This window comes from Neopsephotus bourkii, unplaced genomic scaffold, assembly GCF_033783945.1.
Source record: "Neopsephotus bourkii isolate Nb327-2 ecotype Australia unplaced genomic scaffold, CSIRO-AGI_Nbou_v1 NB_1765, whole genome shotgun sequence".
In the NCBI taxonomy this organism is placed as follows: Eukaryota; Metazoa; Chordata; class Aves; order Psittaciformes; family Psittacidae; genus Neopsephotus; species Neopsephotus bourkii.
In genome coordinates this window covers 10,451,105-10,474,730 of record NW_026902239.1, presented here as the reverse complement: position 1 = coordinate 10,474,730, position 23,626 = coordinate 10,451,105, and the positions used below count along the sequence as shown (strand labels likewise).

The window sequence follows — 23,626 nt, the reverse complement described above, 5'->3', positions numbered from 1 at the left end:
GAACACTTTATTAGCCCATTAGCAAACGTGGATTCCTGGGCGATAAATCTTCAGGATTGAAATAAATTATTTAGTTACATTTACCAATTAAAATATATAATCCAGTTATGTGTAAAAGAAATGCATGAAATACATCCCTGAATTATGAAACCAATTAAGGTGTATTTTCTAAACACAAAGGATGGTATTAATAACAAACTGTCGCAAAGCTCGCGTAAAAACCAAAATGAATCATTTTCTGCAATTCTGAAAACACTGAGAATGCATGAGATCTTCCAATGCTACTTATTCATACACACTACATGCTTCATGAGATTCCTAGTTTCTTACCTCAGACTTCTGTAATGCATATCACCTTCATACCACATTAGAAATATATCATTCATATTTATAGTTGTACAATACAACATGGTAGGGATGCAAGCTTTCATTCCTCAAAGGAATGAACATAATAAAGTGAAACACTGCAAAATTTAATTTCTTTCTGGGTAGATAGAACAAAGGCAAGTCTTTCAGCACTGATCTAATTCTTGTCTCACGATTTCCTCAAAATCCACTGCCAAAGCTGACTTGCACACCCATCTCTCTTCTAACCTCTGAGCAAACTGACACATAACCACCAAGGAGGCCCCACTTTATACATGCAACCCATAACACAGGGTCCTCCTGCAATATTTTACATCATAACCAGCACCTCCTGAATACTACAGAGCACTACAGAATTTACAGTCAGCATGTTCTGGATGTGTAAAATTGCACAAAATATACCTTAAATCTTTCTATGAGTGGAGCTTGAATTCATGTAATCTAACTTCAGCTACCTAATACCTTATCTTACCTCAGTTCTAACGGCTCCCTTTCAAATGCCAAATAGAGAGGGTCTCCCCACCAAAGTAATTTAGCACATCTATTTTACAGTGAAAACAAATACCTCATTTTCATATAGTTACTCCTGGTACAAATTTCATCCTGTATAAACTGTCAAAATTCCCAAACTTGATAGTTTACTTCTGAAAGAACGTAAAACCATAGTAATCAAGAAGAAAAATCTATGGTTTGGCACTCTAATCATAGAAGCAACTTGAAGTTTATACTGATAAATTAAAAGAATACATAAGACCTAAAATATATTTGCTTATACTTTATGTTTATTTTGAATTAATTCCCTTTAAGATAATGAGAGCAATATTGTTGACTATTGAAAGGTAATGACAGCAATATTGTTGATTGTTGAAATAAGAAAACAATTTTTGAGTTCAAGTCTAAACTACTTTCTACTCTGCTGGTGTTTCTACTTAGCTCCATGAATATGTGTATCTGGGTAACTCATAACTTAGGGCATTCACTTCCATTATTGGCCAGAGGCTAACAGCTCTGTAGTGTAATCAGGAGGAACAAAACTGTATATTCCTCAGACACGAGGTTCCTAGCCTGGTTTGCTATGTCAGGCCCCTATTTTCTGGTGAAGTCAGTCCTGTGTAGTACAGCCACTACTAGCAGCTCTGCTATGGAGACAGTCATTTCTTGCACAGAAATGTAGTGAAAGTCTCTGGTAGAAGCCTGTAGGTTAATGTTCCCTGTTATCTTTGTAACCGCTCTTTAAAAATTTGCAGGCTGCTCCTAGGTCACCCCTCAGTTTTCTCTTCTCTAGACTGAGCAAGTTTATCTCTCTCAGCTTGCTTCATTCATATGCTATGCAGACTTTCTAAACTTGGACTTCATGGAACTTCAGGTAAAGAAAAGGGAAAGAAATTGAATGCACTGACTTATGAAAGTGTTATTTAAGGAAAAATAAACTGAATATTCTGTGTTTTATAGACTAAAAATGTACAGTTGAATATAATTTCTTTGGTACCCTTCATTTATATTTGAAAACTAGGAAAATAATTTTGATCAGGCTTGCAAAACTAAACTTACAGTCCTGAAAACAATCATTCGCTTTTTTAATGCAGGTCTGGTTGTTCAAAGAACAGTATTAAACCCAAGAGAAAATTTCACTGGATTTTGGAATTAATGAGTCCCTAAAAAATACACTTCAGATTTTGCTTTCTATATGAAAATATGGCATTACCTTCGATAGACACAAAAGGCCAAACTCTCAGAGGGTGAAAATCATTTTAGTGTCAATAATGCCTGACAGGTGCTCCTATGTGAAATCTTCAGCTATGTCCATTGACTTTTTATAGGTAAGGCGTTTGAACTGGAAAAAAACAGACTGAGTAGGAACTCCGGAGTAGAAAAGCAAGGGTCATGATAAGAACTGTGTAGTTGTTGTTGGTATGTAAATACGAATAACAGGCTAATGAATCCTGGTATACAGGAGCACAGCAGTTTCTCCTCTTAACATTTCACCATTAAGACCCGATTTACAAGGTAGCTTAATTTGTCTCTTAGGAACAGAAATATCTTTGGGAAGGAAAAGAAACAAACTCATGAACTCAAACTCAAAATACTAGAGTATCATCTCGCAGAAATCTCCACAAAATACAAACTCACCCTGCAGATTAAATTTTACGTTATTTTATGTCTACAGCTTGGTCTGAAAATATCAGTTTCCATCAACATCTGTGGGATTTAAACTCATTTAACCAATACAACATGAACATCAGATTTCCATCTGCTTAGAAAATTTCCATAGTCTCCAGGACAAATTCAGATTCTCATTGCTTAGCAGTACCCTGACTAGTGTATTGAGCATGTATGAGCTGACAGCCAGTTCAGGAATTGCTTAGTGTAAGAGTTTGCGCCCTGGCTCTTGAATGCTCATTGAAAAAATGTTAAGAACTTGATTGACTGATTGACTGATAGTTCATATGGTAGTGTGTCTCTCTTGGTTTTTATCTCTCTGTGTTGTAGCATTAAGCATCTGGTGCCATAATTAAAATCTGATGTCTGTTTTGGGAGGATTGTTCAAAAATAACTTCATATTTTGCTGGGACTCAAGTGACTTCCTTCTGGAAATGAAGACAGATGAGAAGCAAAAAAAATCTGAGAGGTTTCTGATACATTTTCTCCGTATTTCAAGCTTCTGTGTCACCCATTGATCGAGGATTGGTTGGTTTCTTTCAAGATCTATGTCTCAAAACTATTTTAAGTAAATCTAGAGGTCAATATTGATATATGGCAGGACAAAATTTTATGGATTTGTCAGTAAACTAATAAAGTTCAGGAAATTAACTTTGAAACATCAACTCAATTTGTTTTGAATTAGAAGGCTGAAGTCTGAATTTCAATTCCTAGTAATTACTGTTACAGATGTGATAACTTTAGAGCTGGAGTTCTTATTTAAAAAAGAAAAAACCCATAACCATTTGTTTTCTGTTTTACATACATGTTTCCCAGTCATCACAGGCTGTTTATCTCACATAAGTTTGGCTTGCCAACGACTATGCACCCTTTACAAACATAGGTAGTCAATTTATTTTACTTTTCACTATATATCATTGCCAGATACAATGTATAAAAATCAAGTAGCAGTGGCTAATTTCTCTCCCCGCTCCTTTCCTCTTTTCTCGACCATGATCATATTCCTTGAGCCACCCACTTCATTTTCATCTTTGCCTTCAGTAACCAATATGTACCCCAAAACTTGATCTTCAGTCAATTTGTCAAGCCTTAAACTAGGCTAGAATTATGGCCTTATTGAAAACAAGGGTGTGACTTAGCTAATATTAAGAATCTGGTCCTCTGTGCTTATGGTCTTTTAAGATGAATTTAGGGTTACCATGTTTAGAAATTATCTTTTGCACTTTTCTTACCACTGAGCTATACAAGCATGTCAGAATACTCAAGGCAGCTATGAAGTTTTTAAAATATATTACAGAAAATGTGAATTATTCTATCTTTCTTGAAATGCTTTTATATAGAAATTGCAAAACAGAAATCTGACCATATGTGCTCATATACATATTACTGTCAATATACACATTTTCCAAGATGATGATGAGCTGCAAATGAAGATATTTAAATCATAAAATGTATGAAGTGTAAACTAGTATGTTCTGACTCTTCTCATAGTATCTCTTCTCTTGGTAAACTCAGCAGAGACACTGTGCTGTCTCCAAGAATGTAAAGGATGTGCATATTTACAGAATACATACTCCTTAACTTTTTTTTTAACTTCAATACACACGATGTCAAACAGAATATGCTCAATTTTACCTGCAAGGGCTTTGTAATCCACCAAGTCAAACATTACAATAGCTACTGCTGACCAGGTAACAATCAGAGCAACGACAAGAAGCCATACTGCTGGTGAGCTGAACGTTGTCACAAGGTCCTCCGTAACAGATTTCTTGCCCACTTTCATGGATGATGAAGGAACAGATTCGTTCTTACCATCTATTATTGTCGTGGTTGTAGACATATGTCCTAGGTAAAAAGGCAAAGCAGAGGAAAATAGAATATAACACTTGGAGCCTAAAAATCAAGAATATTGTTGTTCTGAAATCAATCTGTAATCAGAATATTTGGCATAGATGTTAATATAGTATTATCAACAACAGGCAATTGTGCTTTCTGGAAGGAGTTTTTCCTGAACTGGGGTCACTTTTAATAAAGTTAATTTTGGAAATAGTGAAATTATAATGAAATAGCCATGACCAGCCTTTTTGATTATAATGATATTTTTTAGTCTGCCATGAATAGCTACAGACCTGGGAGAGTGATTGATGAAAGCATAAAATATTATTACTCTCCAAAGGGCTGTCTTGTTATGGGCTGTAGGCCAGATTCTCAGGTGATGTGATTAAGTGTACTTCCATTGACTGTAATGGAGCTAATGTGTCTATGCCACTGGAGGTTTGGCTGGAGTTCTGCTGTAAAGGACACATATCAATAGCAATAGGAACGTATATACTCCATTTTATCTAATAGGAAACCAAATTATTTACATGTCCTGTATCCTTACAAGTTGCCAAATGGCTTGTAGTTGATTTTTAAATATATTTGTGTTATTTCTGACTTAATGATAAAGTCTCCTAAGAAACAAGAATAACAGTGCCAAAGCAGACTGAAGTCCAGAAAGCACAGGTTTGTGCTAGAAAGCTGGTAAGAAGGTGAGTATTTACATACATTAGCTAAGAAAACAGGTGACATGCATTAACTGTTTAATGAAGAGTTAACAATAGTGACTTAATCTGCTTCTTCCTGGAGTATTAAGAAAAGTCAATTCAGGACACAAGCCAAAATTATGGTTATGGAAACCTGACCACATTTGAAAGTTGTCAAATTACTCTTCTTCACAAAAGAAAGTGATGACTTAGAGAATCACGGTTGGTATTTGTTTTCCAGTATATACAATAGCAGTAGTAAAAACATTCATAACTCCACAGGCAAAAATTAGAAGAGCACAGTATCTATACTTAATTAGGTTTACAATATATGCATGTGTGCTGATGTTAAAGTATTCAAAGAGATAATAATTATATTCTTGGTCCTGTTGATGATACCAACTGTCCTAAGTTAACGCCAGTGATTTCAGGTACCCTTGCCAAAACAGAGGTGTGAAATTTCAAGGAATCAGGTGCTGTCTGTTGTGCTCATACCTTTGCTTCTTGCACTGAGATCACTTATCTTCTGTCACAGCTGATAAAATTTATAAAGCTGATAATTATCTAGGATTATGACAGTTTTCTAGTATTATGAGGTAAGGAAGGTGACAGACCTGCTTTATACACAGATCAACAGATTTTGTTTCAATTTTCACATAGAAAATGGCAAATATTCATTTGGAAACCATTACTAGAGATAAGGTACAAGGATGTTGAGGACTTTCAGATATTTGCAATCACAACACCTATGTAGCCTCTATTTGAGAATCACTATATTGATATTCTTCCATAAATAAAGGAAGGATTAGTTCCTTGATATTGCCTTGACATTACCAGTAGCTATGTATATTAATCCCTAAAAAAAAAAGTCTTCCAATCCTTATGCTAATGAATATTGGTTTTCTGTAGAAAGTGAGAACAGTAATCTAATGTGCTACTGAAATGACCTTAATGTATCTCACATGTATCTGTAGAACTATGAAAGACAATTCTGGTATCAGAGGTTCCCTAACTCTAAATCTGTCATATCCATAGAGTGTTTAAATTCATAACCCTAACTATTCTACAGTTCGTTTGTTATGTAGTGCATTGAATTTGTGTGTACTTCCCTTAGCTCTACCTTTTAAGCTTCCTTTTGCACAGGCATCCTAACACAGAACAGTGCCTTGTTTCTAGCACTGGAAAGCTTTTCTGCTACAGAGCAGTGTTGTATAAGCAGAACAGGATTGGCATGTTACATGTTTTTGTTACTTATTTGAAATCTAGTCTTATTTATAGAATGTTTATTCTGTTTATGAATAATGTCTATCTACTACGATAGAATTTATACACTTTTTTAAAAGAAAAAATATTATAAAACCATCACTATTTCCATTTCTTCAAACATAAATTTTAGATCAAACATTTCACAGCAGGAGGAAAAATCTGCCAAGTGACAACTAGCAACAAAGATCTTATTCCAAAAGTCAAATTCAGAATCAACAGCATTTTGTTGTTCTACTGCATACAAAATGCTAGCAATTTTTGCATGCAACAGGTCATAAACGACACATTACGCATTTTTTTTTCTCTTGTGGATATCAATCAGAGTTTATGATATGTAAAACAAAATAGAAAGGTACTGTCTTGTCTTGACTATTTGATTACTACCACAGCACATCTCCAAGGACATACGAATGACAGATATTTACACAGTTATAACTTACAAGCAGCTAAAACTCTACTTATGTATGTAGATAAAGACTAAAAATTACCATTCAAAGGACCATTCCTCCAGGTTTGTTGCTATGTAAAAATTGTTCTTTCCTATTTATTATGCCTAACTTTTAAAATTCATGCTGCTATATGCCTTCTTTGATAAAGAAAAGAGCTTCCCATAATTTATCAGTCTGATCAATGCTATAGAGGCAAAGCTCAATTATCCTGGAAGATTATCTTTTGCATGCTTTTGGCTGCTGATGTAGCTGTGTCAGATTTCTCCTTAAAAACTCATGATGTTATACAACAAAATCACCAACATCATAGTCATTGAAGTGGGAGTGAACAACTATTAACTAGAAGTCAAGCTAAGACTAATGCTGTTATACTGCCAGAGCTTCCTGATGCAAGTGCTTGCAGTATGATTCAGGAGACCTAAGAAAGTTCTCTAATGCTTTAGGGATGTTCCATGATATCAGAGACATAAAGGACTGGCAGGCACAATCTATAGCACACTAACTTCTGAATCTCCTGTAAGAACCCAGACAAAATGTCCTAAACCACTGAAAACAGAAATTAGATTATGTCCTTAGATGCTAATATAAACAATATTGCCTGGAGGAGTTTATCTGAGAAATCCCAAGGGAGATATTGATATTGCTACTACACAATCTCATGTGGGTGTTGATTCCAAAAAGTCCAAGATGACTGCCCTCCCCCCTAAAACCATTCTGTTATTGCATGGTACTATCCTGATGCCTTTCTCTGCCTGTTCCTTGCTTTGAAGTGCTCGGGTGTTGCGTGCATTTTTGTCCATTTTCCTCCAGTGCTAACCTCCCCAAACCTGCAGCAGTGCTATTTACACAGCAAGACCAGTAGAGAAAGAGGGCACCTACACACACACAGTGTTTCCAACAGTCCAGCCAGCACTTCCATAGTTAAGCAGAGCTCCTGCCCAAAAGGTCAGTGGGTCTTCAGGTGCCGATGGGGAAATGAGAGACAGGCTTTTTTTGTTGCTTTGAAATCATCTGATAGAGCCTAGAGAGTTTTACTTCTGCAACTGAGAAGGGTTGTTCACCAACAGGTTAAAATGAGATTACTGAACTTTTCCAGACATCCTTGCTGCCCGTATAATACACATTTTCTCTCCCAAGACAATTTTCACTCTGTATTATATTCAACTAGAATCCGTCAGTTAACTTTAAATGAACACTGCAGTGGATCAAAAAGTTCATGAGCATATCAGTTGTCCCTGCTTTGGGGGAGGCAACATCTGTCACAGGAGTGGAGGGTGCAGCTGAAGGCTGTTACAAGTTCAGCCATCCAATCTAGTCCACCACCATTGTCTGCTAGAGCCTCCTGGCACTTTGGATTGTGATTGCTATTGATCTGCAATGAGGATGGGAACTTAAAAAAAAATCTGTATACATTTCTATAAAATGATTATTCTGGGGATATGTACCTCTAACTCCACAGTTTCTCATGCACACAGAACTATCCCATAAGGTCACAAATGTCACATTTACATCAATGGACTGATTTGTTAAATTCCAAACAGCTAAATCTCTGAAATTCTTACTATTCCCGTGGTTTCAGAGTTGTCACTTAGGATATAATCTGAAGGCCCATATAGTCTCACAAGTATAAATAAACCTTGACAATTGGTGACAACTTTGAGATGAACACTATGTGACTTTCAGAGTCCAGAGTGAGCTTGTACTCCAAGCAGCTTAGATAAAATACTCTGCATTTGTGAGTAGAGCTGCCTTAAGGCATAATAAGCATAGGAATCCATGGTTAAGAATAGGCACTTGATTTTACAGTTCAACAGCTATACCTTCCAATACCCCAGAAGAAAAAACAAACAGGAAAAAAAACAATAAATACCCCTAGTCCATTCAGAGTCATTAAAAAATAAAGCAATAATTTCCTGTATTTATGTTATAGGTTTTATTTTGGTTTGGTTTGGTTTGTTTGTTGTTTTTGTTTTTTTCTTTGTATAACAGTCCTCGTTCACGCAATAGCAGCAAAAAAAAAAAAATCACATAAAATATTCAATATGCAGTGCCTTTTTAAGGCTGAGCATATTAAAAACAAAGGGCTAGTCACAGAATCATAGAATCATAGAATAGTTAGGGTTGGAAAGGACCTTAAGATCAACTAGTTCCAAACCCCCTGCCATGGGCAGGGACACCTCACACTGAACCGTGTCACCCAAGGCTGTGTCCAGCCTGGACTTGACCACCTACAGGGATGGAGCATTCACAACTTCCTTGGGCAGCGCATTCCAGTGCCTTACCACCCTAACAGTAAAGAATTTCTTCCTTATATTCAGTCTAAACTTCCCCTGGTTAAGTTTTAACCCATTACACTTTGTTCTATCACTACAGTCCCTAATGAAGAATCCCTCTCCAGTATCTTTATAGGCCTCCTTCAGATACTGGAAGGCTGCTATGAGGTCTCCACGCAGCCTTCTCTTCCTCAGGCTGAACAGCCCCTACTTTCTCAGCCTGTCTTCATACAGGAGGTGCTCCTAAATGACTTCTTAGTAGTCATGCTACTAAAAAAAAAAGTAGATGTCTTTTAAATAATAATACTTTTGCTAGGGCAATTCAGCTGAGTGCAGTCTGCTCTAAATGAGAGGGGTGGTAGATTTTCATCTGTCTGTTCCACTACCCAGATGAACACTCCAATAAATACAGAGTATTCTGTATTCAGGTCATTAATGGCTCCTGTTTGACCTATTCCACTTCATTTGGAATATTTAAATACTAATTAAGGGAGCAGAAAAGAGAAAGTGTGACTGTATAAATTGACATTGTATGTTAAGCACCAGCTTGAGCCTTGGGCTTTAACCTGTTGACCTTACCAATCCACCACTGTTGTGATCAGGGAGGCAGGAATCTCAGTTTACGAGAAGGAGGGTACCACAGGGAAAAGAGGACAAGAGATCAGAACCGTTCAGTGAAGGACTGGGCAATGGATATATGATAGTCTGCTGCAATTTTTCATGTCCAGCACATCACTCTTAGTGAGTCCACAGACCTCTGCAACTCTCACATTAATCACTCTTTTCCCATGTGGGGAAAATGCTTTCTATCACGGGAAAAGACAATACCTACACCTGTTGTTCAAGTGATACTTATGCTTCACTGTGGCATCCTCCAGTTTTCATCTCTTTTCTATGATTTCTGCACTCTTGTCTTACACAAATGGAAAGGAAAATGTAGGATTTCTGCTGTGGCTTGCAATAAAATATCAGTAACAACCTTCCTTCCTGAAGTGGTCTACTATTGACTTGTCCAGAAAGCTTCTGCTTCATCATGAGCATGTAGCCAATTTCCAAGCACTTTCATAGGCACAGGTTGTTGAAAACACTTCACTGGACTCATGCTTTTTGCCTTCTTTATATATTCACGTGGGAAAAAAATACTGAGCAGAAAGTACAGACCCTCAGAGAGCCTCCACCATCTTACTTGGCCAACACCAGAGGCCAGGAGATGCAGATAGAGATGGTGAGTAAGAGAATACAGAACAGCAAACAAAACCATTCAGTCTCCTCCAAATGCTGCTAAAGCATATGATTACAGTGGATCTAAAACTACTTATTATGGAAGATCTGCAGTCCTGGTAAACTTCAATGGGTTACGAACCTATTTAGTTCTAAAAATTTGGATGATTAAATCATAGAATAGTTAGGGTTCGAAAGGACCTGAAGATCACCTAGTTCCAACCCCCTTGCCATGGGCAGGGATGACTCACACTAGATCATACTGCCAAGGCTCTGCCCAACCTGTCTTTGAACACTGCCAGGGACAGAGCATTCACCACTTCCTTGGGCAGCCTGCTCCGGTGCCTCAACATCCTCACAGTAAAGAACTTCTTTCTTATGCTTAACATGAACTACACCTGTTAAGTTTAAACCCATTACCCTTTGTTCTATCACTACAGTCCTCAATGAAAAGTCCCTCCCCAGCATCCTTATAGGCCCCTTTCAGATACTGGAAGGCTGCTATGAGGTCTTCACACAGCTGCCTCTTCTCCAGGCTAAACAGCCCCAACTTTCTCAGCTGATCTTCATATGGGAGGTGCTCCAACCCCCTGATCATCCTCATGGCCCCCCTCTGGACTTGTTCCAACAGATCCGTGTCCTTTTTATGTTGAGGACACCAGAACTGCACACAATACTCCAGGTGAGGTCTCACAAGAGCAGAGTAGAGGGGCAAGATCACCTCCTTCGACCTGCTGGTCATGCTCCTTTTGATGCAACCCAACATACAGTTAGGTTTCTGGGCTGCAAGCACACACTGCTGGTTCATGTTCATTTTCTTATCAATAAACACCCCCAGGTTTTTCTCCATAGGGCTGCTCTGAATCCCTTCTGGGCCCAGTTTATACGTATGCCTGGGATTGCCCCAACCCAGGTTTAGGCCCTTGCACTTTGCATTGCTGAACATTATGTTTTCTAGTGGACAAACATAGTGATATAAAGGCTCTTCCTAATACTGATAGAGAGGCAGATGGAAACAGGGAAAGACAACTTAAACAGGCAAATTCAGATTGTATTTGAAAACTCTTTTACCATTATCTGCAACAGACTCTGAGTGGGGCAGTGATATACAGTTCAGCCCAGAAATGGGTGGCACACACCTAGAGTAGGTCTTCTGATTTTGAAGGAACTTCTGCAAGCTGTTGAGCAGAAACGTGACCTCCTTAAAAAAAGCCAATTTATTTATAGCTGCAGCATAAATCTTTAGATGGCTGACATTCAGCCATTTCCTTTTGTATCATTTTACATCCCTTTATGTATGAATGAATGCAACTGGAATAACTAAAAGGGAATAATAAATAAAGATTTGCACAACTCATACCAGAATTTACAGACTTCTAAATTCGTTGCAGAGTACTGAAGTGTTGCTGTACAGTTTATGTAATTAAAGTACAAAGAGAAAGACCTCGACACATATCATATGTATATCGGCAGACTTCTCAAAATTAAAAGGTAGTATTTCTGCAGACTAAAGGCTTAGAAAACTGTGACTGGGACTGTCTGTGATGAAACATTTGCAGATTTATTGGTGGCTGATAGTTATAAAAATGTAATATTCTTTATGAAATGTGGAAAATAGGGTTGGAGATTATGCAGAAACCAATTCTACATGACAAAAGAAATAGAGACTGTGGAATATGGAGAGTATGGTGCATGAAAATTAACTGAATGAATTTAGAAAAGGCACTTCTAATCACATATGGTGCCATGTAATTTTTTAATTTCCTTTTCTGTTATTATATCTGTATCGGTTCATTTTAATCAATAGACGGTATCTGATAATTTAAAGAAGTGAATTGTATTAATTTTTCTATTCATTCCCTAAGAAATTATGTACACCAATCTTTTGATCTCATTGATTCAATAAGTTTTGAGAATAAAAGATACATCTTATCAAGCCATTTCATTATCTAGTTCAAAGAAAAAGTGTACTTCATACAGTATTGATAAATAATACAAACAGTAGTACGACTAATAATAAACACTATAAAGTGAAAGCTAAAAGTTATTAATGCTATATTCTAAGGTATAATATATATTTTTTTGATTGTAATAATGACTTATCTTAGGGTTCTGTGGTGGGCTGACCCTGACTGGACACTAGGTGCCCACCAAAACTGCCCTGTCACGCCCCCTCCTCAGCTGGACAGGGGAGAGAAAATATAGCTAAAGGCTCATGGGTCAATATAAAGACAGAAAGAGATCACTCACCAGTTACTGACACAGGCAAACAGATTCAAATTTTGGAAATTAGATTAATTTATTACCAATCAAATCAAAGTCAGATAATGAGAAACAAAACCAAATATTAAAACACCCTCCCCCAAGCCCTCCCTTCTTCCTGGAGTGGGATGAACAGACCTCAATTCCCGCTCTCTATCCCCCTGTTTATTGACCTTATTTTTTTGTTAAATAATAAAAAATAAATATTAAAGTCAAAGAAGAATCAATTAAAAATATATATTATTTCTGTTATTGTTTCCCTATAGTTCTTTATTTGCACTGATACTTGTATGGAACGGGATCTTTTCACTTTAAGAACCTGCTTCTTATACCCTACTTGCAGTCATAATTCTTCCATTGTGGTATTGCAACCATTTCCATGTCAATCTCTAATTGTTCTAAATGGGAGGAAAAAGTGAGAGAAAATAAAAGAAAATAAACAAATCTAGTATTTTTATGTAAATGCCCTTTACAATAAAAAGGAGAAATATAAAATATATGGGCGGATATTTTTCTACATATAACAATTTTTCAAAACCTGCTGTGAAGTGCTAGTGACTAAACAAAAGAAATATGGAAAAAATCAGAAACTATCTCCAATATTTTAAAATAATTTTCTTACTATATTTTGATCTTTCATATACAATCCATTGTATACCTGGTATAAATCATTTTTTGAAATAATTATTCAGGTGAAGAACAGCAGTTCATCATACTTGAAGAATACCAAATTACAGTGTCTACAAACCACGCATTTTCCATCTAGGTAGAATTATGTGAATGCATGTATCTGATTTTGTATTTTTTCTGAGGACAGCTACAAAGATTTACTTTAAAGATACTTTTGCATATATAAAAGATTGTAACAAGTTGGCATATGTGGTTAACTCCTTACCATGAAGATTCAAATGATGGATTTGGACCATTGTTCTACGTAAGGAGTCAGAATCCCCTGAGGACAACCAGGACTTTGCTCCCACTGGAGCCCTCCTGATCAAAGAAGGAAATCCAAGCAGTAGCGATTAAGGATGGCTTGTCTAGAACAGCTCAGAGTGTGGAATAGCGGACAGGACAAATAACTGAGAAGAGGTCTCTCTGCTCCAGGCACATTTCCCCTGCAGACAAGAGTGGGAACAAATCTCTTAACAGACACTTTCCTCTCCCACAGTCATATAAAAAAAAAAAAAAAAATAATTTGTTGATGCTTGAGCCTAAAAGGCAGCATCTCCATTTTGGGGACTGCATCTTTGGATCCTGTTGAAGAAATACTAATAAGCTATTACTTTTTCTGGAAAAGGCCACATTATGAGCTTTAGTATTAGATCTTGAAGCAATATGAGAAATTCAAAGAGGAGAATTGGAAACTTGTTTCAGTCAAACCTCAATTGCACCATGTTTTGAAATGCTATCAGCAGTAAAATAAGTTAACTCCCTCTCATCTGACACACTTCTAACCTTTTACTTCAGATTGCTCAGCTAGGTTAGCAAATATTTGCAGGATTCAGTAGCCCACATCCCATTGCAAATTTGTATAAGATTCAGCCTAAATCACTTGAAAAGTTGAACTTCAGTGATTTGGAAACAAATTTCCATCTTTTCTTACATGCTTGAATTTCATACTCTACTGAGGCACATGTCAATACTTCAAATTAAGTGGAGAATTTGTCTCATATATCTTTGCAAGAAAGTGCAAAAATGCCTTCATTCCAAAATTGCTTGTAAAGAACATTACAGTGATATGGCCCTTAACCTTCTGTCTGTGCAGTTGTTTCTTGTGTGTGTATGTATTTCAAAGAGCTTTTACATTATTCTGATTATTCAAGTACAACAGACACAGAATGGATTAGTGGTTAGTTAGAAGATGTTCTGTGTTGCTGAACCTGCTGAAATAGTCTTAGATGACTGTATTGCAAACCTTTCTGAAGTAATTCATAGATGAAATGACTTCAGAAAGAAAAGTAACGGAAGCCCTAAGGACCAGATTTAAAAGCAGGTTTTATTGGAAATTTTATAGATCATTTTCCATATAGCTATATCACTTTGTGTAGTAATTTCTTGAAAACATAGGAGACCACAGGGGTTAATAATAATCAGCACAGAATAAATTACTTCTATAAAATCAAATCTGCTGGAATTACAGCTGATAAGAGCAAGAAAATCGTAGTTTAGTGCACTTAGCACCACCAAACAAGCATGGCAAAGGGATTGAGTTGCTCCTTTTCCAAAATGCAGTAGACTTCACTTTTTCATGATCTGGAAGTTGGGCATTTAATTTTTTCTCTTTCAAATAATTCTTCAGGTTGATATGTTTTTCACACTTTCTTTTAGAAATGTTCAGATTTGTTCAAAAGCAAATGTTTAATTCCTGTCTTTACAGTATGCACTGTAACTCAGTTCTGAACACTCCATCCTAAACTCCCAGCACACTGAAAAATCCATTAATTATTTGGTTCCACACCTGAATTTTTTAATTGATCAGCAGTAATACGCTCCATTCTTTAGAAAGAAATTGGTGTTCTAAAACAGTAAAAAGTAGTTTTACCTTCCTGTTCATCTTAGAAATCTGACATTTCAGAAGAAGATGCCAAAAAGATATTTAGACATACTTGTGAGTTAATGTAAGCTGAGAGGTACATCTTATCTTTTAAAATGTCAAACTGAAGGTTGGAGGAAAATGATTGCCATTTATCTTTAAATAGCATGAAACCTTCTGAAGCAAGAGCACTGTATGCATATCCCTTGTTATTCGTTTATGGAAACTTGGCTCTACACATCCCTGAAACCTTCTGAGAGCATTAGAGAAAACCACTGACTTTTTTTTCAAAAAAAAAAAAAAAGAATCAGTTTCTATCTGTAAAATAATTATAAGTCATAACACATACTAAAAGTCACCAGGATAAATAGTAGGTTACAAATGCCTCTGTCTTCACTCTAGACAAGTGTGCCAGTATAAAGAAACTCTGTAAAGACAATTCCAGATCTGTGTTTTCTCTGATAGATCTACCATTTTCTCTCAAATAAGTGCATCTGGGAATGATTAATAAGATGATTTGCTTGATTTCATTTATGTTAATCTAACCTGACAGTAGAGGAAGGATCTACTTTATATGTCTTAATGGACTGATATCTACAGACCCTGAAAATGAAAGTACTTCTATAAATAATTCAATATACTCTCCACAACTTAACAGTGCAAGCATTATCTCACATCACAAGTCTGCCAAGTCCTCCATATGGAGCTATTCAGTCATTACAGCACTCAAATATGGAGATCACCACATGCATAGTTTGAATGTATGTATGCATAAGTCATATTGAAGAAACTTGGTCCAGCCTGTCTTACCAGAGACAGAAGAAAAAAACATTTTTAGTCAACAAGAATAAGGAAATTGCTATACTGAAAGTTACGTAGTAATATATAAATATATATGAAGGGGAAAACTAAAATAAGGGCTCATGGCAAGTCAGTCATCTATGTCACTGATGTATTTCATCTCTAAATGGCAATTTACTATGAAACTGTATCACAGGTCATGCTGCCTGGGAGAAAGAAAACTGAAAGACGGTATGTGGCTTGCAAAATAGTGTAACCAACTTCATGAGAAACAGTAGTTAGCTGTAATAAACAGGGACTTCTAAACCAAGGTCAATCAGGAAGTTATTTTCTAATAAACATGAGAGTGTTTCACGTGCAAACTTAGAGAATAGCTAAAGGCAAGTCCATTTACATAGGCACCTAAAACACCAGGAAAATAATGTTTTCTGAAGCTTGCTTTCAAACTTATGGAGCTATCTAAATATACAACCCAAAATGCTTTCTGATATGCTATTAGTATTCAGTTTGTGTTCCTACAAAAAAAGAACTCTAGGAAGCAGCGGCAGTCACGATAGTAATGCTTCCTCTGAAGGTTTTGGTTTGGTTTTTCTTTTTTTTTGTCTGAAAGAATCCTTTGGAAAATATCCCTTCAGTTTTAGGGGACAAGAGGGCTTTTGAACTGACACCAAGGAACAGAACTCAGCGTTTAGGTAAAAGTTAACATGCAGGTTTCGAGGTAGCTTTTTATTTGTTTGTTCGGTTGTTTTTTGTTTGTTTTTTTTTTTTTTTTGCAATACTGATTTAAAGAATAGTAATCTGATGTTGAAGTTTAACCTTGATAAACTAAATTAATATTATCATTCATGTTTGATCTTTATTTGGAAAGAGGTGTGATCTCTATGGGCAGCTGAGACACATAGGATACAATGTCACAGTGAGAACAGTTGATCTTTGTTGAGAGTACATATTCACAACTCTGTCACCTAAAATGTGTTCTAAAAGTCTCAGGAGCTGGGAAATTTTTACACCTAACAAAGATTTATTTAATAGAAGCTTACACCAGATACTCAGATCTTAGAAGAAAAATTTATTTCAAATTAGTATTAAGTAATTTGGAGAAAATGGAATGTTTTTGAGACTACTGAAATCCATTCTAACTAGCAAAGTCTTTGACCAAGTAGAAAAAAGTCACTGTGTCCTCACTTACTGATTCCTGAACAAGCTCCCATCACTTAGCCATGTCTTAATACATTCTATTCAGGATTATAACCTGGCCAAGTTTTGGAATGTGTGAAAAACTTGTCAATTCAACTTTGATGAGAAAATCACTACATAATATTCATGTACAGGTACAGTCTTGGGTATTTTCTTTCCTCTTTTTCTTCCTATGCCATTATTTTTGTAGTGTCTTATCTACACACTGAAAAGAAGAAAAAAACAAGAAGATTCGTGATTCCTTGATGGTTACCAAAGCAAAAAATAAAATTGCTTCAGTCATCCCATCCATTCTCTGTATCCTTCCTCCTGCCAGTCCAAATCAGTTAACACCTGGCAGGACAACAAGCTTGTCACCAGGTGTTAGAAATCATTAGCCATACCTGACTTTTACCTACACATAAATTAACAGCAAAGAAAACTGTTAGTGAGTCTGTCTTGTAGCCATACCTAAGTCTGGAGGAGTTCTAATATATCTAATTTTCACACTACCACATTCTGAACAAACAAACCCAGTAGAGATGCTCAACAGCACAATGAAGAGCATACAGATTGGCTTAGGGACTCTTGCTTCTGTGACCTGGAAACCAGGCCCCAAACCCTCCTCTTCTATTGTGGGGCACTGGAGATGGACCTACAATTTAAATATTTCTACCATACCTCTTCAGATCTCTGAATAGATGAGATAAAAGAATAAAGACTTCAACTGACCACACAGATATGAAATTCAAAGTGGTATCCATTTATCCTGGTTATAAATGCCAAAATTTCTACTAATTAAAAACAAAACAAAATAAAAAATACCACAAACTTTTGTTACTATCTCTGACAGTGATACTTTGAGCAATCCTAGCCAATCAGTTAAAAAAAACATTCATAGTGTTAAAGTCTTGCCTGAATATAGTGTAAAAGATACTACTCTGGGTTTAAAACCGCCTTCATCTAGTGGTGGCCCCTCTGCTAACTAGAAAGAAAAGTGAGCTACACCAGGGAAAATTTTTGTCATGGTTGGACTGATAGTTTCCTCATTTCTTTCCATGGATTCTAAATCAAATAATCTTTAGCATCTGCTGTAAGCATGCACAAAGTAATCACAAAACCATTCAGCTCTCATTCACAAGTTCTAACAACTCCCCACATTCTCTGTAATAGCAGGTCCATATAGTAGGAGTTCCAGTATTCCTAGTACTGCCCACAAGTAACAGCAGGTGCTGCAGAGTTTCCATTCAGCTTGAGTGCCTTGTGTGCACATCAGACACTTGCAGGACCTCTATAATGCTCCTGGAATCTCAGACCAACCTTTGTTGTTTTGTGCTTTGCTCACTGGCTCTCGTGGTGATAGGGAAAGAGAAGAACAAAGTTGCATAACCCTAACCATAGGTTTAGAGTGCCTGAAAAGTATATCTACGTACATTTGTTCCACTTCCACAGAATCAGGGTTAGAAGGGACCTTTGGAGATCATCTAGTCCAGCCCCCTCTCAAAGCAGGGCCACCAAGAGAAGGGTACATAGAAATGTGTCCTGTGTATACAACCTCCCTGGGCAGCTTGTTTCAGTGCTCTGCCACCCTCAGCATAAAGAAGTTCTTTCTCATGTTTTCCATTCAACTGAAAAATCATTTTGCTCCATGTCAATGAAATAGAGACAACAGCTGAAAGGACATTTTTCAGCCTGGTATTGCTTTCCAAACTGCCTGTGCTGTATTCACAAATATTCTATTGATGCTCAAACATATATACACATAAACGTACTCTATATAAACATAATTTTTCCTATTTATTAGACATTTACATTGTCTCAGGTTATGTTCAAAATTCTGTTCTGGGGATTTTTATAGATCTTAAAATCTGTTGGGGTTTTTTTGCCCCTCATCTTCTAACATTTATCTTCCCTCCAAATCACACTCTGATGTAAGGCCATACTATTTTCATTCAGAAGAAAGAGATTAAGTGAAGAGCAAAGACCATACTGGAAGTCTGGCAGGAGACAGAGCTGAAGCCAGGTCTCCTTTTCTAGCTTCTGGTTCATTGCTCCTCTACAATGTGCAATGTTTAAGCCAAATATACCATAGCTATCTTCTGAGTGTAGCTGTTCATCATCTATGGCCATCTTCTCAAACCATTTATACTCATTCAGCATGTGCAGAAAGTTCCTTGAAATCTTTCCATCTTGGATTTTTAGAATACTTCTGGTATTCTTAAAATGCCACTTTCTCATTTCAGGAAACTTTCAAGAAATTCTCTGAAGTTTTTTTAATATTAATACAGCAGTCTCAACTCATAACTTTGTTGGTATAATGAAAAGAGATAGAGATGTCCTCTGTAGATGTAGAAGTTGATAGCCCTTTCTAAATTTTTAAGAAAGCTATTGAGAGATACTTAGTTATTCTATATACATCTTTGCAAGATTTTGCTGGCTGTTATATTCTAGTCAAAGGCCTTTTCATCATCTAACCTTTCGTTATTAATTTTCTTTTCTATTGTATCAATAGAATGCAGCTTTGGTTATAATTACATAAGTGCTAATAAATAAAAAATGCATACTTTCAGTTTTATTGAAGAGGAAGATTTACATTAGAGTTGATATTTCAGCCTGACATCTTACATTTACTATATTCTTATGGTCACATAATTCATAATCTTTCATTCACTAACAAAATTCATCCCCCAGTAAGTACAGTACATAGAGAATGCTATTAGAAGTATTATAGTGGAAGACAAGAATACACACAAAGTATATCTAAAATGATAGAATGACTAATAATGAATAACGTTCATAATATGAAATAAAAGCAGGTTGTAAGACATTGTACTACACTTGTTATAAATTATTAGAAATTATAATGGCTTTTATGTAAGGTAGTGCTTTATTTAAACCTTAGCCAGGTGCCATGTAGGAGTCTGAAAGAAACTCTATAGGATGATGTTCTTAAATAAGTTTATCTACATACTGCAAAGCATCCCATGTTCTCCCCAGGACCTGCACAGGCAGGCAATTCTTGACAGGTATGTGAGGAAAAGCTAAAGTGCCTTTACAGTTCTTCCACCATTTGGAACTGTGAACAAAAGGTTTGCACCACCTAACCTGGCAAATAAGATTTAAATAAGACATCAGTCTTATTTAAATAAGACATGTCTTATTTAAAAGTCTTATTGATGTCTTATGACATCTTAATGATGTCTTATTTAAATAAGACATCAGTCTTATTTACAGCTGAACCTGTTTCCAGGTGAGAGCAACATCCTGCCCATAGGGGCAGGAGTGGAATTGTTAGCATTTAAAGGACATAGGAGATATGTGTTCTGGGAGAGAGCTGAAATATTTTCCTTGTCACCAAATGGGCACAAACAAGTTAGATTTTCTTCCCTCCATTTCCAGAAACCTTCAAACCTGGTGGACTACAACCTGAAAGAATGCCTCAGGTATTAATTCCTAAGGGGGTGCTATTCTCTAGGATACCACTACACAAATGGACTTGGAAGACCATTAAACATCAGGGGCTAGTTAAAGTTACTGTTCTGTGATCAAGTGCTGAAAATGTTGATAACAAGTCTGCAAGTGTAAGAAAGTGTAAGATCTACTTGTCATAGAAAAATACTGCCAAGATTTGTATCATCACCAGTGTAGTTCTGTCCCAGCTGATATTTCAATCCACATCACCTTTAGTCAGGAGCTTATTTTCTGCAGAAAGAAGTATAGATTAAAAAGAGTTAAGAGTACTGCAGCACTTGCAGATTCGTATAGTGGAAATTTGGGCTGGTAGTTTCTACAAAGAATAAATTCAGATTATATTTTTGGAAGCATAGAAGACATTGAAGTGTTTTTTGTATGAGGCATCTGCAGAAAACTAATAGGCTGTATGTTGGGAAGTTCACATTATTCATAACAATGTCCAAAAAAGTGTTCATGAAATGCTCGCTATAAAATCAATGAAGAATAAAATAATTTATTATTTCCTTATCTTCCCACTTCATTGTCCTAGCATCTAAGCAAGTTTGCAATACAAAAAAAAACGTTTCTGCAACCAAACAGCAACTTGCTAACTGATAATAAAAAACTAAAGTATATGTGCTTTCACATAGAACATGTGATTTTATTTTTCAGCTAATGAGACATTCAAAACCATTGAAATAAAACATAATATTTCTGTATTTAGTGAAGGCAAAAATTCTGATTCTTCCAATTCAAAGAATGAAAGACATAAAAGAAGAGGAAAGATTGAAAGCAAACATAGGTATGAAACCCTGACTGTAGCTGAAAATAAGAGAATCTTTACCAAAATCAAATTCAGATATTTAGCAAGCTTTATGTAGGTAGTTTTCATTGAAGACCTAATTGTAACCGCTCTTTGAAGACTTGAAATTATTCAATTAGACATAGTGACATGATTCTTAACAAAAACTTAAGGACAACAAGGATTGTGTTAGTAGCAATAACAACAATAGTAATTTCACAATTACTGACATAGTCATTGAGTCCACAAATGTAAAAGAGATAAAGTTTACAGTCAATACAAAAAGTAAAATAAAAATAGGACTCAAAGGTGGAATGATATCTTCAAGCATATGAGTGTAGAGAATGCATCCTGTAAAAGCATGAATACATTACCTGAGTTCTCATTCACACTAACTTGAATAAGTGAATCTGTGGGAAGGTTGTTTTCATTTGTGTATTCCTTAGGGACAGCTGACTGAAGTTGTTTTAGTGAAAAAACTATTGAGACAACTATAATAATAATGAAACATACTTTCAAAAGTGTGTTGAAGTCTATGAAGTTTACAATATCATTCTGCAAAATCGCAGACTTTAAGACAGGGTGCAGTTCTTCAAAAAGTGCACTAAGCCTGAAGATGTTAACACGTCCATTCCTCTGTCTGTGGAATACATAGAATATTCTACTTTAAAGCATAATGTTCTATCTCATGTTTAGTTCATTTTGACTTAAATAAAGCACATCCTAAAAGAGTACCTCTGTTACAACTTACATTCAAAGTGAGAACTGAGAGGAGAAAGAGGAACACAGTGCAGAACCAGGACTTCACAGGCTTTTCTAAACACTTTTTTTTTTTTAAGCATACTTTACACTTTTTTGTTTGCTTGTTTGTTTGTTTTGTTTTGTTTTGTTTTAATACCTATTCTTGCAGGGAAAAAAAAAAAAACCCTTTGGTATTTTGGTTGGTTGGGGGGTTTATGTTGGAGATGTGATCTCCATATTACATAGTGAACTACAGGATTTTCATCAGTATGTGAGAAAATGAGTAGTGCAGGGTGGGAAGATCAAGGGAATTTTGTGAGGACATACCAATGCAAGGTTTTTTTTCACTGTTCCTTTCTAATTCTTAACACAACAACCTAATATTAATCAGGATCATTTATTTGGTCCTGTGTGCCCACATGACCAGGAATTCAGATTTCTCCACAACCTCTTACAGACATCCTACAGGACAAGTGGAAAGGTCTTTCCTGCCTATGCCTATTCAGATAAACATAAAAAAAACGGAGGTGTAATTTGCTGAAAATTAGACTGCTGGGATAGAAAACAAACACATAATAGCACTATAAGATATTTTGTTGCTAGTTAAATAGTGTCACCTGAAAAACAGGTACCTCTTCCAGGGGAATATGTTTGATGCTGGAATTGCTCCAATGCAACCGATGTGCATCTATTATCAAGAGACGATGCATTCTGTATCTGTCTACCTGGGTATCTTCAGGGAAAGAAGGAACATCTGGAACTTAAAGTTGTGTTCACATTTGAGAAAAGAAAAGCAAATGTAAACAGCTTAATGAAGAAAAAAAGGGGAAAGTGGGTGAGTCTGCAGATACAGGGAATCAATGGTTGGTTACAACTTGATGTTCTTAAATAAACATGTTGCATTCAATAACTCTTAGAGCAGTTCAGGATCTGGGTTTGCTGAAATTTTACATAATGTTTGCAGCATGTAACGAAAGGTCACATTAGGAAAAAAATCTTGGGTTTAGGCCTGCAAAGATACTTGTCCAGTTTTAAATTAAGCACCTATGTTTCAGGGTCTGAAGCCTTATTGTTGAAACTCATTAAAGGCAAACAGTTACTTAAAGACTCATTTTTGCTGTGGTAAAAAAAAGTATAAGAACCAAAAAATACTATTGCTGCCTGTCTCACTTGGAGTAGCGGTGATTTGAGAGAGCAGAACTAAGAAATCAATAGATGGGATGATTAGGGAGGGTCCAAAAGTGGAGAGAGGAATGCAGGTGCGTTGGAGAAGTGTGTACCTCCAGGGAGCTCAGACACCCTGCTCCCTGCACATGAGGATGTGGGTATTTATAGTTCTGGTAGCCTCTGCAGATGCAGTATTATTTCTGTTTTTCTACACTTTCCTCCACAGGGAAGAGCGGATAGCAACCGTGTTGTAAAACTAACTTTGTCATTTGTATCTCTTTTGACACTGCCTTTAGCACTTCACAGTGTGAAATGCATTAGCTTATACTGGGTGGCAAATGAAATGCTAGCAAATATATTCTTAAAAGAAGACTCCTGATAATTAGTTTTTAAGACAAAAACCTAGCTCTTATCATTGTTTTTTCTGTATA

At 36.2% G+C, this 23,626-nt stretch overlaps 1 protein-coding gene across 4 annotated transcripts in view; it reads right to left on the bottom strand.

Annotated features, from left to right (window-relative positions):
- TRDN (triadin) overlaps positions 1-23,626 on the bottom strand; it is a 106,157-nt gene that overhangs the window by 64,370 nt on the left and 18,161 nt on the right. For all 4 annotated transcript variants that reach the window (XM_061378421.1, XM_061378418.1, XM_061378419.1 and 1 more), the window contains one exon: positions 4,162-4,371. In XM_061378421.1, coding sequence (XP_061234405.1) covers positions 4,162-4,371 — 210 coding nt within the window. The remainder of the gene's footprint in view (positions 1-4,161; positions 4,372-23,626) is intronic.